This window comes from Mya arenaria, chromosome 6 (assembly GCF_026914265.1).
Source record: "Mya arenaria isolate MELC-2E11 chromosome 6, ASM2691426v1".
Lineage (NCBI taxonomy): Eukaryota > Metazoa > Mollusca > Bivalvia > Myida > Myidae > Mya > Mya arenaria.
The window spans coordinates 41590009-41613444 of record NC_069127.1 but is presented as its reverse complement, the minus strand read 5'-3'; the positions used below and the strand labels follow the sequence as shown (position 1 = coordinate 41613444).

General features: G+C 36.4%; 2 protein-coding genes across 2 annotated transcripts; one reads left to right on the top strand and one right to left on the bottom strand.

The window, feature by feature from the left end:
* Positions 1-98: 98 nt before the first annotated feature.
* LOC128236400 (organic cation transporter protein-like) lies at positions 99-8306 on the bottom strand. The gene is made up of 10 exons (XM_052951247.1): positions 8238-8306; positions 7087-7300; positions 6073-6176; positions 5189-5343; positions 4290-4458; positions 2960-3178; positions 1949-2175; positions 1193-1374; positions 817-968; positions 99-464 (listed from the first exon to the last, which is right to left on the bottom strand). The coding sequence occupies exons 3-10, from the start codon at positions 6168-6170 to the stop codon at positions 362-364; spliced, it is 1305 nt and encodes a 434-aa protein (XP_052807207.1). The 5' UTR covers positions 6171-6176; positions 7087-7300; positions 8238-8306; the 3' UTR covers positions 99-361.
* A 2575-nt stretch (positions 8307-10881) lies between these two features.
* Positions 10882-23436, top strand: LOC128236859 (protein arginine N-methyltransferase 3-like). The gene is made up of 13 exons (XM_052951983.1): positions 10882-10981; positions 11181-11329; positions 12515-12650; positions 14745-14853; positions 16460-16715; positions 17263-17413; positions 18421-18608; positions 18925-18997; positions 19350-19455; positions 20006-20193; positions 21335-21472; positions 21833-21920; positions 22634-23436. Exons 2-13 carry the CDS (start codon positions 11202-11204, stop codon positions 22741-22743), a joined length of 1671 nt encoding a protein of 556 aa, XP_052807943.1. The 5' UTR covers positions 10882-10981; positions 11181-11201; the 3' UTR covers positions 22744-23436.

Genomic DNA, 23436 nt, shown 5'->3' with positions numbered 1-23436 from the left:
AATTAACTACAGAGGGGGGGGGGGTTAAAAAGGTATATATATATTATTTATTTTTCTGAACGGTAATCATATAAAAACAAACAGCAACAACACCTTAGCCATCCGTACATCCCATATGTTTAAAAATAAACGTTTTTAAAACTGTAGTCGTTTCCCATCATTGTTGGGTGTGGTCTGTAAAACACGCTTAGCTACAATAAGCCTCCAACATCAACTTCCCCTCACTTGAGGTAATTAAGCTATGACATATCTGTGTTATCTAATCATGTTTGCATGTTTTTATACAAAAATGTTCGGCTGTCCGCTTCATCGATTGAAAAGTTGTTTTTTGAATTTTCTCTGAAAGTACATATTAATCATATCACAGTTTGGTATTGAGGTTTGAATCCTCGAACGCCTTGTTTTCATACACCTCTTTCTCTGTTTTCAGCTCTACTTCCTTTTCACCTGTTTCATCTGATTCTCTGAAATAGTATCAATTAAAGCAATAGTCTGCGTGAATCAAGTTTATTATTTTAAATATAACACAACAAAACTCAAACAACAACAGCTTAATTCAGAAAATCTATCGTATTAACAATTTGATATTTAAAAAATACCTTTAAAAGTCAAAACATATCAATGTAATTTAAACCAATTAACATAATCACATGTCCACATCGATGACGCTTTCAAATAGAAATCTAAACTCATGAAAGAGGTAAAGTTATCTCCTTACATTTCATTTGAACAAATCCACTGAATAATCAAGGTATTGGCTGTGCTGCGTTGCATGATTCAAGATTCCTGACTCACACAATGATATTTTTCACCTACTTGCCAAAGTCGATTGCCTCCTGGATGGTTTCCGGGAGCCGGCGGTTGCACGTTTCCGGCAGGAGTAACGACAAAAAGCCCCCTACAACAGTCAGACTCCCGAACACCAGCTGAGGCAGCGCCGGCCCGAAACTTCCTCCAACCAGCCGGTTCTGAAGAATACAACGTTATAGAAAAGTAAAACATGAGTTGATTCTCCATTCCAATACATCATAGAATAAACAGAATGGATTTGTTTCAATAAAAATGTTTTCGTATCCCCATATCTTATAACCATAAACATTAAATTTGTCTATGCTCAAATAAAGCAATTTCATTATCGATTGGTAATTGGACAGCGAGAAGTTCTGTTACTATTGTCGCTAATATTTATTACCAGGTCAGCTATGAACGGTGCTAACATGCCCCCGACTCGAGCCACTGCGGAGCAGGATCCCATGCCAGCGTTACGGACAACCGTCGGGAAGAGTTCCGCGGAGTAAACGTACACCATGGAGAACCCCATCGACGCCCCAACCTTACCCAGCATTGCCAGTACTGTTGTTACGGTTTGATAGTCTGCACACGAGAAATTAATCTTAACTATTTAATAAAACCTTAATTAGGAATTAAACACGTCAACGCAATATTAAACAGTTTTCTTACATCGCTTATGTTTTGAGTCTGTTTACAATTCGTTTATAGACAAAGACTTTTAAAACAAACGATAAAATTAAAAAATACCAACTCTTTTTTATCTAAATTTTTGCTGTGATCATTCTACAGACAAACCCCATTGTCTCCAACTACCAATGACCGTTGAAAATGCCTCGAGCCTAGGAAAGTTCGAGCCAAGCGGGAATGCTAACCTTCAGTATGAAGAAATCGGTCCTTTACATCCAGTTCGAGCTAATTAGGAGTTCGAGCCAACGAAGTTCGACTGTATATACTATACCCAAAAGCTCGCATAATACGTCTATGCAATCAAATTCAATTACAACCATATAGAACCAATGCAAATCTACTGTACACATTTCGTCTTGGAGTTGACGTGTCATGAAATTCGGAATTTAATTGTTTCGACACAAATAAGTTTTCATAACCCAGATATCACTACCAATACATATGGAGTGTTTTGTTTGAAGAATCACACCTTCCTTTCCATACATGATTGTAAACATTGTCGCCAGACACCCAACGCCACCGATGAGGAAACTGGCGACCTGAAGCGGCTTTCTTCCGGTGCGATCGAGAAGCACGAGCGTAATAATGGTTGCCGGAATGTCCATGAGTGCTTGGAGGAAGAAGTTGAGAAACATGTCCCCACCAATGTTCCCAATGTTGAGGGCGAGCCCGTAGTACGACAGACACACTGCAAACCTGATGAATTAGCTTATAGGAAATAGGTGAATGAATACAAATATGAACTCACTAGTTAACAAATATTGACATTATCAGAGCTTTGATAGCGATGAAATGTAAATAAATGTATAAATAATGTGTTTGTTCTCAATTGTTTTTCAATTTCAAGTATAGATATAAATTTAGGTCCATAATTGGCATGTGACTTTAGAAAAATAACATCAATATTGTTTATAGTCGACGAAGGGAAATCAAATTGGGAAAAAAATGCATTGCAACAACCGCTTAGTTACCAAATGCCAAAATTGTATGAGTGAGCACCAATAAATGATAAACATGTGCGGTTCCTAGGCTTGACGTTAGAGAAGGTCCAACTTGGGAGCGAATCTTAAGATGTGTGCTTCTCGCCCAAGAACCGAAAAAGATAGCTCTAAATGTTGTAAAAGGTTTGACCCCCTCCCCATGACAAAAATGGCTTATTATTAACGGCGGAATGATGATGATGACTTTTATGCAAATGTTTTGTTTCATATTGACATGAAAAGCGCCCTCTGGAAATCGATTGAGTTGACCATGTTTATATTTTCTCAAAAAATATATATAATCTATTAACGGTGTACGCCATATACACACATATGTATTATATGTAGTGCTCTAACTAGATTTAAATTGAATCTTACTTTGCTGATTTATGGTATTTCACATTTTGGTAGCTAACTTTGGTTGCAGACTCGAAACAACTCGCTTAAACCTGGAGCAGACTCATTTTACGTGCGCATTTTGATGTTAACCATAACCGTACCAGCAAAAAAAGATAGTAAGGGTTCGAATACGAAGGGCTCTGTTGGTGAAAAGATGCCATATGCGTTCGGTTTTCGTTGGCGGCGTTTCCTTGAACACTTTGTTGAAGAAGCCTGCCGGAAGTTCCCTCTTGTTCCACTTTGCGGCGGACCTGATGACGGATTCGCAATCCGCTAGGCGGCCACGAGTGTACAACCAGCGGGGTGACTCAGGGAAATATCTGAAATCAATTTGAGAGTTATGCACCAGTCAATTGTAACCACGCCCTCCCCCCCTCCGGTTTACCGGGGATAGCCGGGGAAATGGCCGTGCTTTTACCTTCCAGGTGGCCCCGCAGTGCCGGGTTAATGTGGTGGTTTTGTCTTCGCGCCAAACATAGCAGGGAATGGGCCTTACATATGGTCGCTGGGTGCGGGGGCGGTTGGCGGGGATTTTACCAGCAGTTCGTCCCCGCAGGGCGGGGATTTTACCCGGGCTTCGCTGGACCAGAAGTCAAAGTCCCCGTTATTCCCCGGACCTTGGGGCGTGATTACAATTGACTGGTGCATTAGGGAACTACTTTGATATTATTGATCACAAAGTTAAACGCGTCTTGGCAACAAAAATGTAGAGTAAATCCGATAAAATAAACCAATGGCAGGTAGCTAGTTATTTCATATAAGTTCATACTGGGACTTCTTTTGTTTTTTGTTTTTCCATCTTAATAAAAATAAAGAAATGTGACTTAGTCTGATGATATGAACACATATTTTTGTATTTTCTTTTTATATTTTACTCGAACATTGACTTTTGATAGAATGGAGAACAATAACTGTTCACCATTTTCAAAATGAATACGGGTACGAGACCAGAAAAATCTAGACGTACATCTGATAAACATGTTACGTATTTTATGGCCGAAATTTTGGGTCAGTAACATGATGTTCCCGATACTATGACATGGAATGATTACCATTCGCTATCATGAATTATAAATGAATGCCAAAACAAATTGGACGAAATCAAATTGATTAATTAAGGTGAAGAATAAATTACTCGAAATAGAGATAATGCTCGAACGTGTCAACGAAACGGGGCAAACAAGAGCAACACAAGTGTATACAAACGGTCTTGTGCGTTTTGCAGACAAACAAGGGGCGTAACTCGACCATCAGAGTCATGAACATAAGAATGGTCACATGTACGTTGCGTGTGCATATCATATATTGAACGTTTAAGGTTTGGCCAAGGTTAACGATTTTACACAATGCCGCCGATACCAAGGCAATGGAGGTACCTCGAAATGCTTCTTAAATAATTCCTGACCACCTAAAAACAGAAAGAAAACGCACTTCCACCAGAGCTGGAATAGCACTCCGGGAAGGGCGCACGCCAGCTGCAGTGTTTTCCAGTCCCGGATGAGGTAGCCAAGCCCCGCCAGGATTATGTTCCCGGCTGCCCATTCGAAGCCACTCACAACTCCAGCTATCCGTCGGTACGGGGGACCCACAAACTCCATCCCTGAAGTGCAAAGATGGGAATAAATGAATGGTAATAGACCAGTGCGTTTGTGTGAGATATATTGGCAGTTGCCTAATTCCGGACAGTGTTTCAAAATTCGGACACAAATTACGAAGTTCATACCGAGCAATGTGTTTTATAATAAAGACAAAAACATCATACAATGTACGTGTGTGCGGTCTAGATAGGCTTACGTCAGAGAAAGGCATGCTGGTGTGACAATACACGGAGCACATGTATGCACTTTCGAAGCATTTTTTAATGGAAAATATGGTAAAAAGTAATGCTTGTTTACTATCTTCTTGAATAGTAAATGTAAAAAACTTACAATGTGTCCGGAATTAGGCTCTCTCCATGATTATGCTATCTAACCATCCATAAAAAGAGTTCGCTTGCAGTGACCCGAGCGTCTTACCTGACATACTGACGCTATGCAAGTTATATCTGGATCGCCTATTTGTCAATATTATTTAAGAACGAGGTTACAGGAATTGATTTAACGTGTAAAATCATTTATAAATTGGTGCTCCTTTAAGTATGTGTAAGGTGTCCAAATAATTAGGGTGCGACTTCAACGAAACTTCATATTAAAGTCTGTAAGTTTACCTCGTCGGTAAGTTCAGATAATAGAACAACTGACTTGCCAGCAAGATTCCCGGGTTCGATTCCCGGACAAGCAGCGCACGTTTCATAAGCCTGTGGTAATGGCATCGATTAGGAATAGAAATACCGATAACAAAAACGGGCATGAAGTTTCCAACGGCAAAGAAGCCAACGGAGAACGTAAGTAGAACGTAAACGACGTAGCTTGGCGTCCACGCGATCACAGTAGCCGCTAGCACGTATATCGTGGTGGACACCATCATCGTCCGTTTCCGGCCGAACCTATATAAATATGAGATATAAATCAATTGCTGTCTTACTACATGTAATAGGTCAAATTTATCTTAGTATTCGATTATGTCTCCATGCCTAAAACTCAGTTTGTTTGCCATTTTATTGCACTGGAATGCACGTGCATTTCTTGTCCATATATAGTAAACACTTACATTTAATGAGATAAAAAGGGTTTATGAGGAGAAAAGCGACTTGTTGACTGTACCGCCGTTTGCAAGCGTACACACGCATACACAGTGTTGATGAATGTATGTAACTTCGTTCTCGTATAGTTGTGGTATTTAGATGGTTTTGGCAAGGCAATCGAAACTTATTTAATCTCTAACGACAAAAAGCGTGGACAATTCTAGCCAAAACACACACACACACGCACGCACGCACGCACGCACACACGCACACACACACACACACACACACACACACACAAACAACAACAAAAACACACACACACACACACACACAAAAAAAAACAAAAACCAAAAAACACACACACACAAAAAAAACACACACACAAAAACTAAAATATTCCTATAAACTATCCGACACCAACGAAAATTACACCCAAAACATGGGATGCGGATACATTCACCACTCTGCGAAGATTGGTACTACTTCGTACTGTAATGTCACCGATCAGAACTTAATCGCCTATTATCCAACGAAATAACATGACGGAAATGGCCGAGTAGTTACGATTGAGGCATGCACGAGACTCACCTGTCGGAGGCGAGACCAGTGAGGAAGGAGCCGGCAAGAAGACCAAAGAAGAAGATCATCTGGGCGTTCGACTTCATAATGGCACGCCCACACACCATGTCCAGCTACAATAGAGCTGGCGTCAATTTAACATGAAAAATAGGATTAAATAAGTTGTTTTGGTAAATTCAACGAACATGTATCAAAGTTCTTTCCTAAGATAATAAACACCGTCAACCGCATTTAAGTGTCACGCTCTTTCATTGTCTTTTCTGTGAGCTTTGCCTTTTCACGTTTAATTGACGCCGTTTCCTTGACCCGCTAGAGCCAAAGACCATTCGGCGCGAAACTACTTACTCGTATATTGCTTTTGCTCATCGGTACAGACGTTTAACATTTTGGTTAAGCGCAGACATTCCGTTGAGCTGGTAGTTGGCAGTAGCTTTAAAACTTGTGTTTCGAATAAAACTAATTCATTTTATACCAATCATGATTGAACGTATTCTGACAAAACATTTACCACTACTGCACATGTATATACAGTAAAAGGGCCTGTTTCAAGAGGCCAACTGCCCTATCGAGTCATACCAAATTCCTCCCGTACGTTCTACTATATAAAGAAACTCAATTGGCTTGTGAATTCATGATATTTGTTTTACTATTAATTGCATACATGTATGTATGAACATTTATCTTCTGCATTTGATTATAATTTTTGGAATAACACTATTTTATATACATTAGTATTTAAACGTATTTAAAGACTATGATAATGATGGTTGTGTGGGGTGGTTGTTATGATTGCCAATTGTCATTTAAAAAGCAATTTCCAACCTGCATTAAGTGGCCACCTGTCTTAAGCAGCCAAATTGACTGTCAATGAGTCAATTTGGCTGCTTAAGACAGGTGGCCACATAATATAAATATGTATATACAGCTTTATTTTTTTTAATTTTTCAAAAGAGAACATCTTTACAGGTTGAATAGTCTACCATTATGTGAAAAAACAACAACAACACACTTTATTGAACTTACGTCGGCCGCGAGAGTGGACGTGAATACAGACTTGTCATAAACCCACTGGCTACACTGTTCTTGGTGCTCATTTCCGTCGGCGTCGGCGACCCAAAAGTTGCATTGTTCATACTGGTGTTTGTCGTCGGTGGTAGGTATGGTCTGGTTAATAGCTGCCAGGTGGGCCGGAGACTGGATGGCATATGTGTCGTTCTCCCAACCCGGTAACACGCACCTGCCGAATTAAAAGACTAAATTGAAAGAAGGAAAAAATGCAAAAGGTGGGTGGACTGGAGTAATACATTTTGCGAGTACGAATTGATAAAAAATAATGCTTTATACAAAATATTATCTTATTGAGATTAGTAAATTATATTTATTTGTTTATTTTTTTTCCTTAAGTGGTCGTTGTAACGCCTTTTTGCTTTATGTGTTTGTTTTTTTGTTTATTTTTTTACCCAAATAAACATGTGTTTATAAGAGATGTAGGGTTTTGTTGAAAGACGTTACCAAAACAAAAAGTTCAAGCGCGTTTTGAGCCAATTTATGAAAATCTTCTTCCGTAAGATTTACCTAACTATTTATGGCACCTACACACGTTGCAAAGAATTTATATACAATTGCATTATGGTCATTAAATATTGAACCTGAAAACTATTTTTTTTAAACATTTATGCTTCGGTCCTTCGAACCAATGGTTTGCACTGTGGAAAAGTGCCACGAGTGTAACGTACACACCAGGATTGCGTAGTGTAAAAAGTAGTTCGCACGTACCCGTCTCCTTACAAGTTGTGGTTCGCAAACTCTCTATTGTTAGTGCATTGAAACGTTTCGGAACCCCTCGGCCATTTTCCACCGAAAACAACCACGGATGTTAATCTTTACAGTCTAACTTCGCTGCAAATAGATCGCGTACTAATTCCAATAGAACAGCTAAACCTAATGACTATACTCTTGAGAATCTTTATTATTTACGCAATAATACTTCACTGGCAATCAATTTAAACTAAGTAATAAAACATTCACGTTTAAACACTACAATTATTTATTACTTTTATTTTAAATTGCACGAACTACTTCTACTGATGTACCGGCACACATCCGAGGTTGTTTTCGATGGAAAATGGCCGAGGTGTTACGAATGCATAAAAACACGTGCCAAAATGTATTACCTGTGTTCCGGAATCGCGAGAACGAAAAACGAATTTAGAAATATCAGCCCAGAATATGTACTGCAGAGATGTCCTACGTATACAACATATTTCTGAAATAGACCGAAATCGCCGATTTCCTGATATACCAAATCAAATTGCATTGTCCAGTTTTTTTAATGAATTACATATTAAAACTACTAGTCAAAATATGATATGACTGTAAGACAACTTTTATTTAAAACATTTGGCTATATGTTTTATGTTCTGTTATCATTGATGTCATTAGTGCTGTACATATAGTTACGACCTGAGGCGGTGAATGTAAGCTAATATAATTATGCTGGTTCTATCGTTCCAGCGTTCATGGCCACTCAAAAATTAGAGATTAAAATATATGTTTTGTTAATGACATACGTCTCTTAAAATACCACCTTAAAGCGCATGGCCCACATAAAAGGACGTTGTCTTACTTTATCCAAAGTTGAATAGACTTTCTTATGTGTTCGATCTTTTATACGATCCTGTGACATTGAACTTACTAATATTTGTATTTATTAAATAGAGGTATGGAAGCGACAATGAAGTGTGACAATGATAACTTTTTAACCCGGCACACTGCTCAAGCAAATACTTTTTAAATCTCCAAGCAGGAGGTTCCCAACACATGTCGTTTGGGGCGATATTCTGATTGTTTATTGTAACGCCTTCTTCGAGTTCTTTACCGCAGTACTGTCAGGCCAACGGTAGTGACCTAATACCGGCCCACTGTCGTACACAGCATCGGGACGTAACTGGCTGACGGTACCGGGTTAATCATCACCCCAGTGCAGGCTCAATGCACCGGCTCTGTACCGGCCCTGTACCGGCAAGACGGTGTCCAACAATGGCCGTAAATGGCCCAGTATTGACCGATTACTGGTAAATCAACGGACTGTCACCGCTTTCTCATACGATAGTGTTATTTGTATCATTTCATAATATAAGTGTACAGTAATTGTGATTTCAAAGTGAATAAACATATCTTGAAATAGCTGTGATGTTTTAGTGTTGAAACAAAGTAAAAGTCATATACTGCAGTTGTGTGAGGATTTTGACCACTAAAATGCACCGTTTCGGAAGGATATTGTTAAAAATTTATTGGGAGTACCATGACAACATTTAAAACCAAAGTAAATTTCAGTTCTGAGGGAAGGGCCCAAGTCAAAAGCTTACTACCTAACGCCGCCTCTAACGTCACTTACCTGAACCCGTGTATGAAATATAAAACAATTGAAAATATCATAATCAAAGCGCTGAAAGCGCAGAAGGTGGCAGGGATTTTTAACTAAAATAGTGAATGAAACATACCGAAATAAATATTACACTTTTTAACTTGGCAACAATTTAAATAAAATGGGTAAGCTGAGAAGAAACTGTCCGACTTAAATACAATTGTTTAGTCAAACGACTAATCATGAGTAAGCACTATTAACAACCGTGCTGTTGCATAATTTATATTCATAGCTTTTGACCTAGAATTAAGATCAATGATCTGTTGTAAATAAAGTGCGGTTTGTACCTTTTAAACGGACAGGCACTAAATGCACCGAGTTCAATTGTTACGTGGTGAAGTAAATATAAATAAATAATTTATATAAAAGGTGCGATGACCATGAATGAAAACCAGTTTAATCCTTAATGAATCTGTCGTATATGTTGAACTGATGATTCTAATACAAATTTCAATATAATTTTTGTAATGCAAAGAGTGATTTTTATCGAATTAGTGTACGTCACTAAAATGTTTTCATTGTGTGTGTGTGTGTGTGTGTGTGTGTGTGTGTGTGCGTGCGTGCGTGGGTGCGTGCGTGCGTGCGTGCGTAAGTGCGTAAGTGCGTGCGTGTGTGTGCGCGTAAGTGTGCTTGCGTGCGTGCGTGCGTGCGTGTGTGTGTGTGTGATCTGTGTTCTCTTCTATCTTTCCATTTCAACTCTCAGAGACATCATCGTACATGCGTATATGTTACGAGAAGTATCAAATTGACTTTCTTTATTACTATTAGCACTTTCTCACCCATACTCCTCCATTTTATCATCATCCTTTCCCATTCATTCTCATTTCCACCTCACCCTCGCTCTTAACTCTGATGTATCTCTCTTTTCAGTTTACTCTTCCTCCTCCCATTCCCCCTTCCTCCCGTTGTCCCTCCTTATTCACTCCTTCTTCTCCTTTTCTTCTACCTCATTCCTCTCCTCTTTCATCCTCTATTCTTCCTCTCTTCTATCTTCGCTTCCCCCTACAAAACCTGCAATTTGCACTGTGCTTTAAAAGTTCTTACTAGTGTATATACGTACAAAATATAATAATAATAATAATAATAATCTGATGATGATGATGATGATGATGATGATGATGATGATGATGATGATGATGATGATGATGATTTTTTGCTGTTTGTGTGCTGTTGTTTTCAGCTTATTTCTATCTGAATACAGCGAACATCACTCGATATCCCATATTCTTATCTTATTGAAAGATACATTTAACTTCTGCAGTCTGGGTTATCTATGTTATGAAAAAATATCACTTGTTCTTTCTCGAACGGGGGTCGGTGTGCCGATTGTCAATAAGCCGTTTTGTCAAGACATGTACATTTAGGCACAATATTATAGTAAACACTTCCGTAAACAAACGACACACGTGTTTTGTTTATTATTGTACCTTTTGTCGCCTTTAGGATCAGTATTGTACAAAGCTAAGGACTTTCCTTGAAAAACATTTGGCTGTAAATTTCCTTTTATTATTAGAAATTTTCCATATTAATCGACGTTATTGTGTCATGCTTCTTTGTATTTATTACAGTCAAGTAACCATAATTAACTGGATCATAACCAATAGCGCATCACTTTTTGTGTAAGACACGCTATGAGATTATAAATTTATGATCTATAACTTTAAGCTAAGAGTTTGAAATTGAAATACAGGTTTATTTGGTTTGGTGAAATATGGCATCAAAAGAAGGCTGGTTGGAGGAGGAGGACGTTGACGATGATGATGATGTGTGTTTGGGAGATGATGATGCATGGGAGGAAGAAGATGTGCCAGCTCAGCCAGCACGCTGTCTATTTTGCAGGTCAGTGGGCAAGTACGCCAGTTTGTTTTAGGGTTAAATTTAATGCGAAATATTGACTGTTTCCACTGGAAAACAATATTCCAACTTCCCCCTTAAACCACAAGTGCTTGACACAAACTTTTTCAATGTTTTATATAGACTATATACTATAATTAGATATCTAATTATAGTATATAGCCCATATAGAACATTCAAAAAAGTTTGTGTCAAGCACCTGTGCCTAAAACAGTCATGCTATTGTCCCAAATAAAAGATGCTGAAAAGGATTCTTGGATGAAATGAGGCATCTGGTCAGATAAATTTTAAATTCAACAAAAGTATTTTGAAAAGAAGAAAATTTAGTCCTTTTTTCACCATGCTTTTTGCCCTTCTTAGGAACTTTTTGGCTTTGCGTATATATTTGCCAAATTGTAAAGGAATACATTTAGGCAGTAAAATTATTTTCACATCACTGTATTTTATTTTATTTTAAAATGAAAAAAGCAGAATTGGAAAATGTGCAAAAGCTGTGAAATATGCATGTGCTACTTCTGTAAGTAAGTGCAGTGTGTTGCACATAATGATGTCAATTTTATGTAAGTGTTTGACATTTTTTTTCTTCCAATTTTATCATCTTAAGTTTAGTCCCTCCAAGCAGTAAACATCTTTGCCTGCCACAGTTTATCAAGTTTTTCATATTGTACTTAACATGATCATAATGTTGTTGATGTTGTCAGCATCGTTGAACCTTTGATTAAGTTTTTATTAATAAAAAAAGCTTTCTTATGTAATTGTGTTAACATTTCACATATAAATTTTGACAGAAAATGCTATATTTTGCTGAAAAGTGATCCTAGTATTTTTTAACTTAATAAAAAAATGAATAATTTATGGACTACATGTGGAGTTACAATTCTGTTCAAAGGAGTCAATTGTGTTTGTTCCTAAAAATTCATTAAGTAATTCAATTTTTCAACAGTTGTACAAAGTTTTTGCCAACATAAATATTTTGATATAGCCCCTTAAGTAGAAAAAATGTCTGCTCTGTGATTTTAGTTTATTGCAATGTAGTTTTTGATATGGTACAAAGTTTAAATGGTTACAGTCAATTCAAGTTACTATTAATTGGAAAGTTAGTGTCAGTGACATGAATAACTTGAAATGTACAGATCGTGTATAAAGCATATTCATTTTGTTGTTTTTCAGAGAGGAAAAGCCGTCAGCAGAAGAAATATTTTCACATTGTGTCTTACATCACAGTTTTGATATTCACCAGATGTCACATGACTGGAGTCTGGACTGCTTTGGATATATCAAGATGATCAACTACATCAGAGCCAAGGTACCATTCTTAATTTTGAGAGACAATAACAATATAAAAGAAAACCCAGTTAGTGAATAAATGCCCCCTTTCGAAGAAAAGGGGGTACATGTATATTGCTTTGCCCATGTCAGTCGATCCATCAGTCGGTCTGTCTGTCGGTAGACCAAGGCTTGTCTGAGTGATAACTCAACAATACCAAGACCTGTGGCCATCAAACTTGACATGAACGTTTGGCCTGACCAGAAGATGACCTCTAATGATTTAAGAGGTCAAAGGTCAAGGTCACAGTGACCTTTAACAGGTAAAAGGTTCCCAGAAGCTTGTCCGAGGAGTGATAACTAAAAATTGCTTGGATCTATGGTCATCAAACTTGACCAGTAGGATTGTCCTGACTAGCAGATGACCCCTGTTGATTTAAGGGGTCATCAGGTCAAAGGTCAAGGTCACAGTGGATGAGCCCTATGGATTTTTAGCTCGACTATTCGAAGAATAAGAAGAGCTATACTACTCACCCTGTCGTCGGCGTCGGCGTCACACCTTGGTTAAGGTTTTGCATGTAAGCACCTTTAAGTCATTATCTCAGTAAATACATCAGTTATTGCATTGAAACTTTGGATATGTATTCCCAACTATCTTACATACTAAATTAATGAAGTAAGATAACAATTATTTGAATATAATGCAAATAATAGGCCTTTATTATTCGACTTAGAAATTCTGGTTAAGGTTTTGCGTGTAAGCACACATAGGTTAATATCTCAGCAACTACTTGAGGTATTGCATTGATACTTGATACAATGGTACTCAACCATCCAACCTACTAAATTAACCAAGATAGATACCGGGTAACTCTAGTTTGCATTTAATGCAAATAATTGCCCTTTATTATTCGACTTAGAAATTCTGGTTAAGGTTTTGCATGTAAGCACACATAGGATAATATCTCAGCAACTACTTGAGGTATTGCATTGAGACTTTATACAATGGTACTCAACCATCCAACCTACTTAATTAAACAAGTTAGATAACTCTAGTTTGCATTTAATGCAAAATAATTGCCCTTTATTATTTGACTTAGAAATTCTGGTTAAGGTTTTGCTTGTAACCACATGTAAGTCAACATCACAGCAAATATATCATGTATTGCATTGAAACATTAGATATGTATTCCCAGAAAACACTTTTTTGAATATAATGCAAATTATGGGTCTTTATTATTTGACTTAGAAATTCTGGTTAAGGTTTTGCATGTAAGCACATATAGGTTAACATCTCAGCAATTACTTGATGGCTTGCATTGAGACTTTATACAATGGTACTCGACCATCTAGTTAAATAACCAAGTAAGATAACTCCAGTTTGCATTAAATTAAAATAATGGCCCCTTTTTTATTCGACATAGAAATTCTGGTTAAGGTTTTGCATGTAACCACTTTTAAGTCAATACCTCAATACATCGAATATACAATACATCATGTATTGCATTGAAACTTTACACACTGGCTCCCATCTATTTAACCTTCTTATTTAATCAAGTAAGATAACTCTATCTTTTATAATATATAATTTTTGCCCCTTTTTTATGGGACTTTGAAATTCTGATTAAGGTCTTGCATGTTAGCACACATAGGATAATATCTCGGCAACTATTTGATGTATTGCATTGAGACTTTATACAATGGTATTCAACCACCCAACTTAATTGAATAACCAAGTTAGATAACTGTATTTTGCAAATAATGGCCTTTTATTATTAGACTTAGAAATTCTCGTTAATATTTTGCATGGAACCACATTTATGTTTATATCTCAGCACACCATGTATTGCATTGAAATCTAATCTAACAGTGATCCATGCATGTTTCGCCAAAACTTTTCAATCCTTACATTGAAAAGCGGCGGAATAGTCGAGCGCGCTGTCTCTGTGACACCTCTTGTTAGGTCATAGAGTCAATGGTCAAAGTCACAACTCATATAGGTTATTAAAATTTATGTTTTTAAATCACATTTTTAATATTCATAGCAGCTTTTTATCAAATAAGTGTTCATTGCAGTTTATCTTTAAAAGAGAAATGATGCACATCTCAATCAAATTCTCATGATTACAAATAGAACCCAACTCCAGCTAGCCTGAAGAGGACCAGCCCCACAACAGAACCACCCTGGGCAGCTGACATGTACATGCAACCTGTTGACCCAGAGGACACACTCCTCCAGTTTGGTCAGTATGTAATTTGATCACACATTTTTTTACAAAATGCCGATGTTACAATTTTTGTAATGACAATTTCTGCAGTATTGGCATTTTTGCTTCTCTTTGAGATGTCCAATTACTGCTCCACATTTTGATCACATGATGCAACACCATTTTCTCATTGGACAATTTACTCGGCATTTTTCAGTTAGATGCAACTCGCCTTTATGATTCTAGTGATGTAAACAGAAAAAATGCAGCTTCAGCATTTTGAAATGAGGCCATCAATATACATGTATACACATGCAATAAACTGGAGAACAATTAGTTTATAAATGATTTCTTATTTTCTCTCAATTGTGAAGATAACTGTAAGCTGACAGGAAAGACTCTCGACTCCATTTCCTTGTTAGAAACCAGTATTGGTGTCCTCTTTAAGAGACCAAGAGAAAGTACCCCTAGTGGGCTTGTACCAATAACCTCTTGGGAGAGAGATGGTCACCTTTACCTCTAAACCACTCTCACCCTGGTGGAGCTTGAGCTCAACCATCTCTCCGGTTGTGAGAGATGGTCACCTATACACTAGACCACTTCCAACCTTGTGAAGATTGAACCCACAACCTCTAGAGTGAGAGGTGTTATTATACCCCCCAAAACAAAGTTTGGGTATACTGGAATCGGGTTGTCCGTCTGTCTGTCTGTCTGTCCGTCTGTCCGTCCGTTTTTTTTGTCCGGGATTCATCTTTGTCGTTATTGAACAAATCTTTTTCAAACTTTCAAATATTAATGACCATGATGTAAACCTGTGCCTCCGTGGATTTGGTCAGAGTCGCATGATCCTGAGTGGAGTTGTGGCCCCTTAATGAGTTAAATTGGGCAAAATTAGTTTTGTTCGTCCTACTCCTTCGTCATTTTTGAATGAATCTTTTTCAAACTTTTAGCCATGGTGAGAACATTTGCCCCTGTGATTGTGGTTGGAATCACATGATCATGTCTCCAATTATGGCCCCTGAATAAGTTAAAATAGGCAAAAATTATACAGCTTTGTCTAGCCTAATCCTTGGTCATTTTTTCTCATTTTTTCTATAAATCTTTTTCAAACTTTCAGATGTCAATGACCATGATATGAACTGTTGAATATGTGATTTGGTGCACCTGTATTAATCAGAATGTTTGCATGGCCTTAAAAAGACCTTTAATTGATTTTGTCCTTAAAAAGACCATCAAAAGTCCTGAAGTTAGGTGCATACAGGCCTTAAATTTGTTACAATATTCGCTTTGGTGGCCTACTCCTTTGTCATTTTTCAATATATTTTTCTCAAACTTTCAGCTATCCATGACCATGATGTGAACCTTTGTATATGTGATTTTGTGCACCTGTATTATTTCCTTGGTACTCATGTGTGGGGGGGAGGGCAAACAACCTAGACAGGGAAGGGTTGGGGGGTATTCGTTAGCCTTTGGCTTACAGTTCTAGTTATATTTGTGGCAAATAAAATATTCATTCAGTATGAAATGTGTGTTTAGAAATAGGTTTTTATACCCTTTAATCTATTTCTATATGGTAATGTAATCTTAATACATGTACTCAATTAACAAGAAAAATATAATATTATTGTAATCTAATCCACAGATATTGAAGATCTAGATGAATCTTCATTTCCGGCACCTCCTGTCGCCATGGCAACCAAAACAACTGGTGTTTCCCATCCAACACACACAATGAATGGAGGTGATGTTCCCCTGGTTGCCATGGAAACCAGTGACCTAGTCTCCTTGACAACGAACCAGTATGAGGCTCTACTTCAAAGGTTAAAAAGTGCAGAAGAAAGGTCTAAACAGAGTGAAGAGAATCTTCAAAGAGCTTTAGAGGATATGGATAGTATTAGGTAAGTTCTTTTGAATTCTGGCATCTAAAAATGCTACCGGTAAGCATGTTAACATAAACATTTGGATACACTTTAATAATATTTGTGGTATTGCTTAATTAAGGGCATTGATGTCAGCTTGTGGTTCTCTTGTCATCGATGTTATTTTGTTCACTTCTGGTTTGACCAATTTTCTTTATTGTTTTTTTTTTTAAAGAAAAAAATATGAAGAAATGAATTTGTAAATCTAGCAGTCTTGTCATTTGTTCCTGTGATAGAATATGCCACTTCACAAGGATAAAATAAAGATTGATAAAAGATTTGCCAAAGGGGCACAACTTGATACTATGATAGAAATAGTATTTTTCAGCTTAGTGTCCTATGACCGTCTTTGTTGACAAATAAGGAGCCTCTGGTAATTATATGGGGCTCCATTAAATGGTTTGTACTTGCTTTGATAATGTTGTTCTTTTTGGTGGTCCGATTGATGCACTGTAAGTTTAAAATGGGAGTGAGGTTTTCTGGATTAGTGAAGTCTTTTGTCATAACACTATCAGTTCTGTTGCAGAGAAAAGACACGCGAGTTGGTGCTGTCACAGCCTAGCGAGGAATGTCCGTCTGCTAGCAGAATATCAGACGGCCAGACTGACATAGAGGACGATGATGATCCGTATTTCAGCTCATACGGACATTTCAGTATTCATGAAGAAATGTTAAAGGTAATGTCTTTTACGGTATGTGATTTATGATGTGAATAATTTCTTATAAATAATATGAAATGGATGGAAATGATTTCATAGTCAGAAATTCACTCTCCTATTAAGCTTTCTCAGATAAATGCAAATCACTTCAATAGCATTCATTCTCAGATAAATGCAAATCGCTTCAATAGCATTCATTCTCAGATAAATGCAAATCACTTCAATAGCATTCATTCTCAGATAAATGCAAATCACTTCAATAGCATTCATTCTCAGATAAATGCAAATCACTTCAATAGCATTCATTCTCAGATAAATGCAAATCGCTTCAATAGCATTCATTCTCAGATAAATGCAAATCGCTTTAATAGCATTCATTCTCTGAAGATTGCAACATCTTTGGAATATGGTAAAAGCAAAAAAACATTTGACATTTTGGTAAAATATAAGTGACGTCAATGAAACATGTAAGGTGAGTGTACCAATATTAATTGTAAAGTTCTTTGGACTTCTGTAAACATGCATTGACCTCGAGCATTTTCATGCACTGATGAATCGCATTACTGAAATATATCATCTGTAAAAAAGTAGCAAAATCATTGAGGTACAAACATATCGGTATTATAATTTTTTTTGTTATTTTTAACTTTTCATTCATTTAAAAAAAAAACAATATAAGATAAAAGAGGTATTGCCATAGCGCTGGTGTTATTGTTACACCCCTTGACCAAATAACTTTGTGCTACTTGTTTGAAAAGGCTTAAAAAAAAATGCAGACAAACACAAATTTCTACTTCGTGTTTTGGCTTGGTTATGTCTGCAACAGGTAAACAGTAGAATGACTATATTTGATGGTATCAATGCTTTCAAACACATACTTAATACATGTACATTTATGCAAAATTGAAGGTTTATGAAGGCAACACCTATTAAACAAGCAGTTACGGTAGTTATGCTATTTATTTGCATTCCAAATGTCATTGCCTGAGTTTCTCAATTAATTTCTTTTAACTTTTAACAACCAGGACAGGGTTAGAACGGAGAGTTACCGGGACTGTATGTACAAGAACAAGGACGTGTTTCGAGACAAAATTGTACTAGACGTGGGGTGTGGAACGGGGATTCTGTCCATGTTCGCTGCCCAGGCGGGCGCCCAACATGTGTATGCTGTTGACATGGCGGAAATAATATACCAGGCCATGGACATAGCAAGGTATGGAGTCATGGATGATATTTTTCTGAATTATTAATAAAGTCACTTTTTTTTAAATGTTTCCTTTGAGCTTAAGAGGTTTGGTTTAATTAACCAAAATACAAACATAACTTTGATAAATGAAAATAGTTTATTGTGATTATCATAAAGATAATTCTTATTTGATGTCTAAAAACTTTTAAGAAAGTAAATATTTATAATAAAAATTATTGAAACAAAATAGTGAGCTAAGCTTAATCCTGTTATAAATGACTTATGAATGAAATGTTATGAAATAATAGAAAATATAATGCTTACCTTTTGTTTTTCATTTCAGAGAGAACAACTTAGAAGACAAAATAACTTTTATTAGAGGGAAACTTGAAGACATCACATTACCTGTTGGAAAGGTGTGGTATATTTTAAGTATTTAACATGATGCCACAAATACTCTTTTACCAATCTTTAATATTGACAAAAATGAGTCCTCCATCTGTTAGGGAAAAATGATTTCAGAACATTTCCAAACACATTGGTACACAATTGAAGTTTGCAACACTTTGCATATATGGTAATAATATGGGTGAGAATGTTTATTGTATTTTATACAAGTGGTCTTTTTTCTTTTGAAATGATAAGAAATAAGAACCATTGATTACAACATCGATACATGTATTTGTATGTAACCTTGCAAGCATGTGTCGTGCGTATCTCCAAATGTGCATGGATTTGTATGTACATGTATGTGGGTTTTTTTTCCAGGTTGACATTATAATATCAGAATGGATGGGATACTTCCTGTTGTTTGAATCGATGCTAGACTCGGTGCTGTATGCTAGAAACAAGTACCTGAAACCTGGAGGTGTAGGTAGGAAAGAGATGTTATTTTAGTACCAATAGTGCAGTTATAAAACATTACCACAAGCCTGCAGTTCTGAATGAAGTGAGGGCTTGTAAATATATTTGGGTCTAATATTTGTACTTGTGAGTAATAATCTATTAGACTATTACTATTAACATCCTTACATGTAATGTTCTGGCTTATTCATGACAATTCTAATTTCATGATTGTTACCCAGCCAGTTTTGCCCAATTACTTTACCTTAAAAATATACATGTTATTATTATAATTTCCCTCACATTCACTTTGATATTTCTCTTGCTATTTTTTATGTATTATTCAACGTCAAGGTACTAAGTGACAGGCCGGGTCGAACTCGTATGGATGAAGGGAAAACATAACACAAGCTTTGAATGAAAATGGGGCATTTTTTTTTGATGAAGGAAAAGCGACCCCGAAATTGAAAAAAATATATAAAATAAAAGCACCAAGATATAGTAATTTTACTAATGTTCTCTATAATTAGTAATATGAATAATTACTAATATAACAGTATGATTTTTTGCTTTTATTACAGTCTATCCAGACCGATGTAACATCAGTGTGGCTGCCATAAGTGACCTTGACCTCCACAACAAGCATGTGACCTACTGGGATGATGTTTATGGGTTTAAGATGAATTGTATGAAAACATGCGTGGTACGGGAGGCCAGCGTGGATGTCATAAATAAGGACAAGCTTGCAACAACTGCTTGCATTGTCAAGGTAAAATACTGTTGTCTAGTGATGTTCCAATTTTCGATTATAATCGGAAATTGACTGATGGGCCTGAAATTGGCAACAATCAATTATATTTTGTCAATATAGATCATTGATTCAATGGGCGAGTTGTTTTTCTTCTTTTCTCTCATTAATAGTGTTCGGTCAATTTCCCTAATTTTCTCCTTTGAGTTTGTTTATGCATTCAGAGGTGTTTAGTTGTTATCATTAACAATATGGCCGAAAGCAAGAACAACACTAAATAACTTCCAAATTCCGCATAACATAAACATGGTTAAGGATTACGAGTTATTGTACAAGAAGGAAACTACAATTAAGGTATTGTTAAAAACCGATTGTACTATTGATAATAGGTTACTTGAGTGGAACCGATTATCGATAGTCAAACTGGAACCAATTCCAAACACTAGTGTTGTCATGCATAAGCTTTGCTAGAGCTGTTGGCCCCAGAGCATTCAATGTACAAATCCTTTACAACGGGGCATCACAAGGGAGCCCTTCATACACTTTGCGGACTTGAATTTGGCTGCTTCGTGTAGTGAGCTATTTTGATTTAGGTCGTTGCATAGGAAATCTACATCTAAAATTGAATTAATTCATTAAAACCATGCATACTTTATGTAGGTAGGGCTTAGCCTTTCACGCTTAAATTGTTTCTTTTGTTATTTTTTTTTTTTTAAACCAAAGCTTTTTCAAAAATCAAATTGTTGCTTTGGTAAGGTGGGTTCTTATGTGATACTCTAATATAGAGCTCTTACTTACTTTACTAGCCTTATGTTTATGACATCAAATCTCGGTCAACTTTGTTACTCGTGGAAGAGTATGGCGGGAGATATACTCTTGCAATTTGAAGAATAACAGAATTCCCAAACCTCAAACTTATGACGGTATGGCCTATAATGAAGAGAAAAATTGAAAACCTTTAGTTTAGCAGTTATTTGTTGACTAGTGTCAAAATTTGCCTTTGGAAAGTTGATTTTTAAATTTCTGACATATAAGAATTACAGATGACAATCACCAGTATTAAAAACTGAGATTCCTTTCTATCATGGTCTGTTAACATGAGGTACACTTTTATTGTCAACCCTTTTCAACAGCCTCCTTCAACATTCGTTTTCCCTTCCAGGAGCTGGATGTTTGTACATGTAGTGTGGGCGACCTTCAGTTTACAGCACCATTTAACATCTCTGTTACCAAGGAAACCAGCATCTCAGCTTTCATTGGCTATTTTGATATATTCTTTCATCAGAACTGTACAGAAAAGGTACAGTTACATAGAGAGGAATTTGTTAATATTCTTACATTGCTTTTAACCAACATCTGCAGGTATTTAAGTCAACAGATATTTCGATTGTATCGATTTAGAGGCAGTGTAGTGGCGTTGATGTTAGAAATGGGTATAATTGTTAAAACATATTGTAATATATCATGATAACTTATCAGAATATCACCTTATGTATCGGAGAATATGCATTGCAATTTTATATAGGTTTTAACAAAAATGCATGTGAATACATTACAGATATTTTATAAATCAGCAGAAATACATTACATACAGGTAATTATTAAGTATACATTATCTATATTAAAGAAGTTGAGATGTGTGTGTGTGTTTTGAATACAGGTAGAATTTTCTACTGGGCCAGGCGCAACCCCAACTCACTGGAAACAGAGTGTGTTCTTGCTGGATACACCCATGCAATGTCATACAGGTAATACAGGGGAATATTGATATTAGTTAAACTGTTATCATCAAACTTTTAAGTTTGTTCTTCTTTATGTCTATTAATTGAACATTATGTCAATCTATATCTTTGTTTGGTTTAAATTATTTGTATGAAACATTTTTTTTGGAGACGTTGAAAGTGGTCTAGTGGTTTAGGTGTCTGCCCTCACACAAGAGATTGCAATGGCCCCAATGCTGGATTTTACCATTAAAAGAAATGTAATTAAATATAACAAATGCAGTAAACTTCCTGCAAGAGATTAGTCGAGCGGAGAATTACATTCAGAATATATTACACTCTAGATATATGACACTCAGGAAATATTACTCTCTGGGAGTATACATGTAGATGTATACTAGTAATTTATGATTTTGCAACATATTTAAAACAACAACAACAACAACATTCATGCAGTCACAGACATGAATCATAAGTAGTACAATACAGTATACACTATACATTCATTTCATTAATTTGATTAACACCTAGTTGAACTATTCATACCATGTTAAATAACTTACATTAATTGATGTCTCTGACGTTAGAGTGCTTGAAGATTTGACTTGCCATTCTTGCTTCAGTATTTTTCCTATACCAGTCTAATTCCAACTGTATTTTATGAAAATGATAGTCATTTTCTAAGGCTTGATCTGATTTTTCTGTTTTGAAAGAGTAATGATTTAGCAATTTGTTTGCAGGGGATGAAATCAAGGGCACCCTTTCATGCAGAAAGAACAGACGAGACCCTCGGTCCCTGATCATTACCTTCTCATTCAATGGGAAAACGCTTACTTATTACATGGAGTGAAACTGTCCAATTGATGGACGCTTACTTATTACATGGAGTGGTATTGTCCAATGGGAGGAAGTTTACTTATTACATGGAGTGATGCTGACCAATAGGAAGATGCATACTTATTATTTGAAGTATTACTAACCAATGGAAGGGCACTTGTTATAGTGAGTGATTCTGACCAATGGGAGGATGCTTACTTATTACTTGATGTGATACCAACCAATGGGAGGACACTTACTTGCTATACGGAGTGATGCTGACCAATGGGAAGATGCATACCTATTATATGAAGTGATACCAACCAATGGGAAGATGCATACTTATTATATGAAGTGATACCAACCAATGGGAGGACACTTACTTGCTATATGGAGAGATGCTGACCAATGGGAAGATGCATACTTATTATTTGAAGTGATACCAACCAATGGGAGGACACTTGCTGTATGGAGTTATGTCGACCAATGAGAAATGCATACTTGTTATATGGAGTGATACATGTATCTACCAATGGGGGGATGTTTACTTATAACATTGGTGAAACTAACCAGTTAGAGATATTTTATAATAACTTTAGTGAAACCGAACAATTGGAGGGTATTTACGTAATACATGGAGTGATACCGATTTTATGACAATTGGATGCTTGTTTTAGCTTATTAAGTGTTGTTAAAGCTTTATGAAACAATGAAATTTTATATACAA

Excerpts from the sequence above, each read along its gene's own strand:
- LOC128236859 (XM_052951983.1), top strand. The coding sequence starts at position 11,202 with ATGGCATCAAAAGAAGGCTGGTTGGAGGAGGAGGACGTTGACGATGAT. Across the intron at positions 12,651-14,744 it reads TCAACTACATCAGAGCCAAG|AACCCAACTCCAGCTAGCCT; the intron begins GTACCATTCTTA and ends GATTACAAATAG. Across the intron at positions 17,414-18,420 it reads TTCATGAAGAAATGTTAAAG|GACAGGGTTAGAACGGAGAG; the intron begins GTAATGTCTTTT and ends TTTAACAACCAG.
- LOC128236400 (XM_052951247.1), bottom strand. The coding sequence starts at position 6,170 with ATGGTGTGTGGGCGTGCCATTATGAAGTCGAACGCCCAGATGATCTTC. Across the intron at positions 5,344-6,072 it reads ACTGGTCTCGCCTCCGACAG|GTTCGGCCGGAAACGGACGA; the intron begins GTGAGTCTCGTG and ends ATATTTATATAG. Across the intron at positions 465-816 it reads GAGGCAATCGACTTTGGCAA|AGAATCAGATGAAACAGGTG; the intron begins GTAGGTGAAAAA and ends ATACTATTTCAG.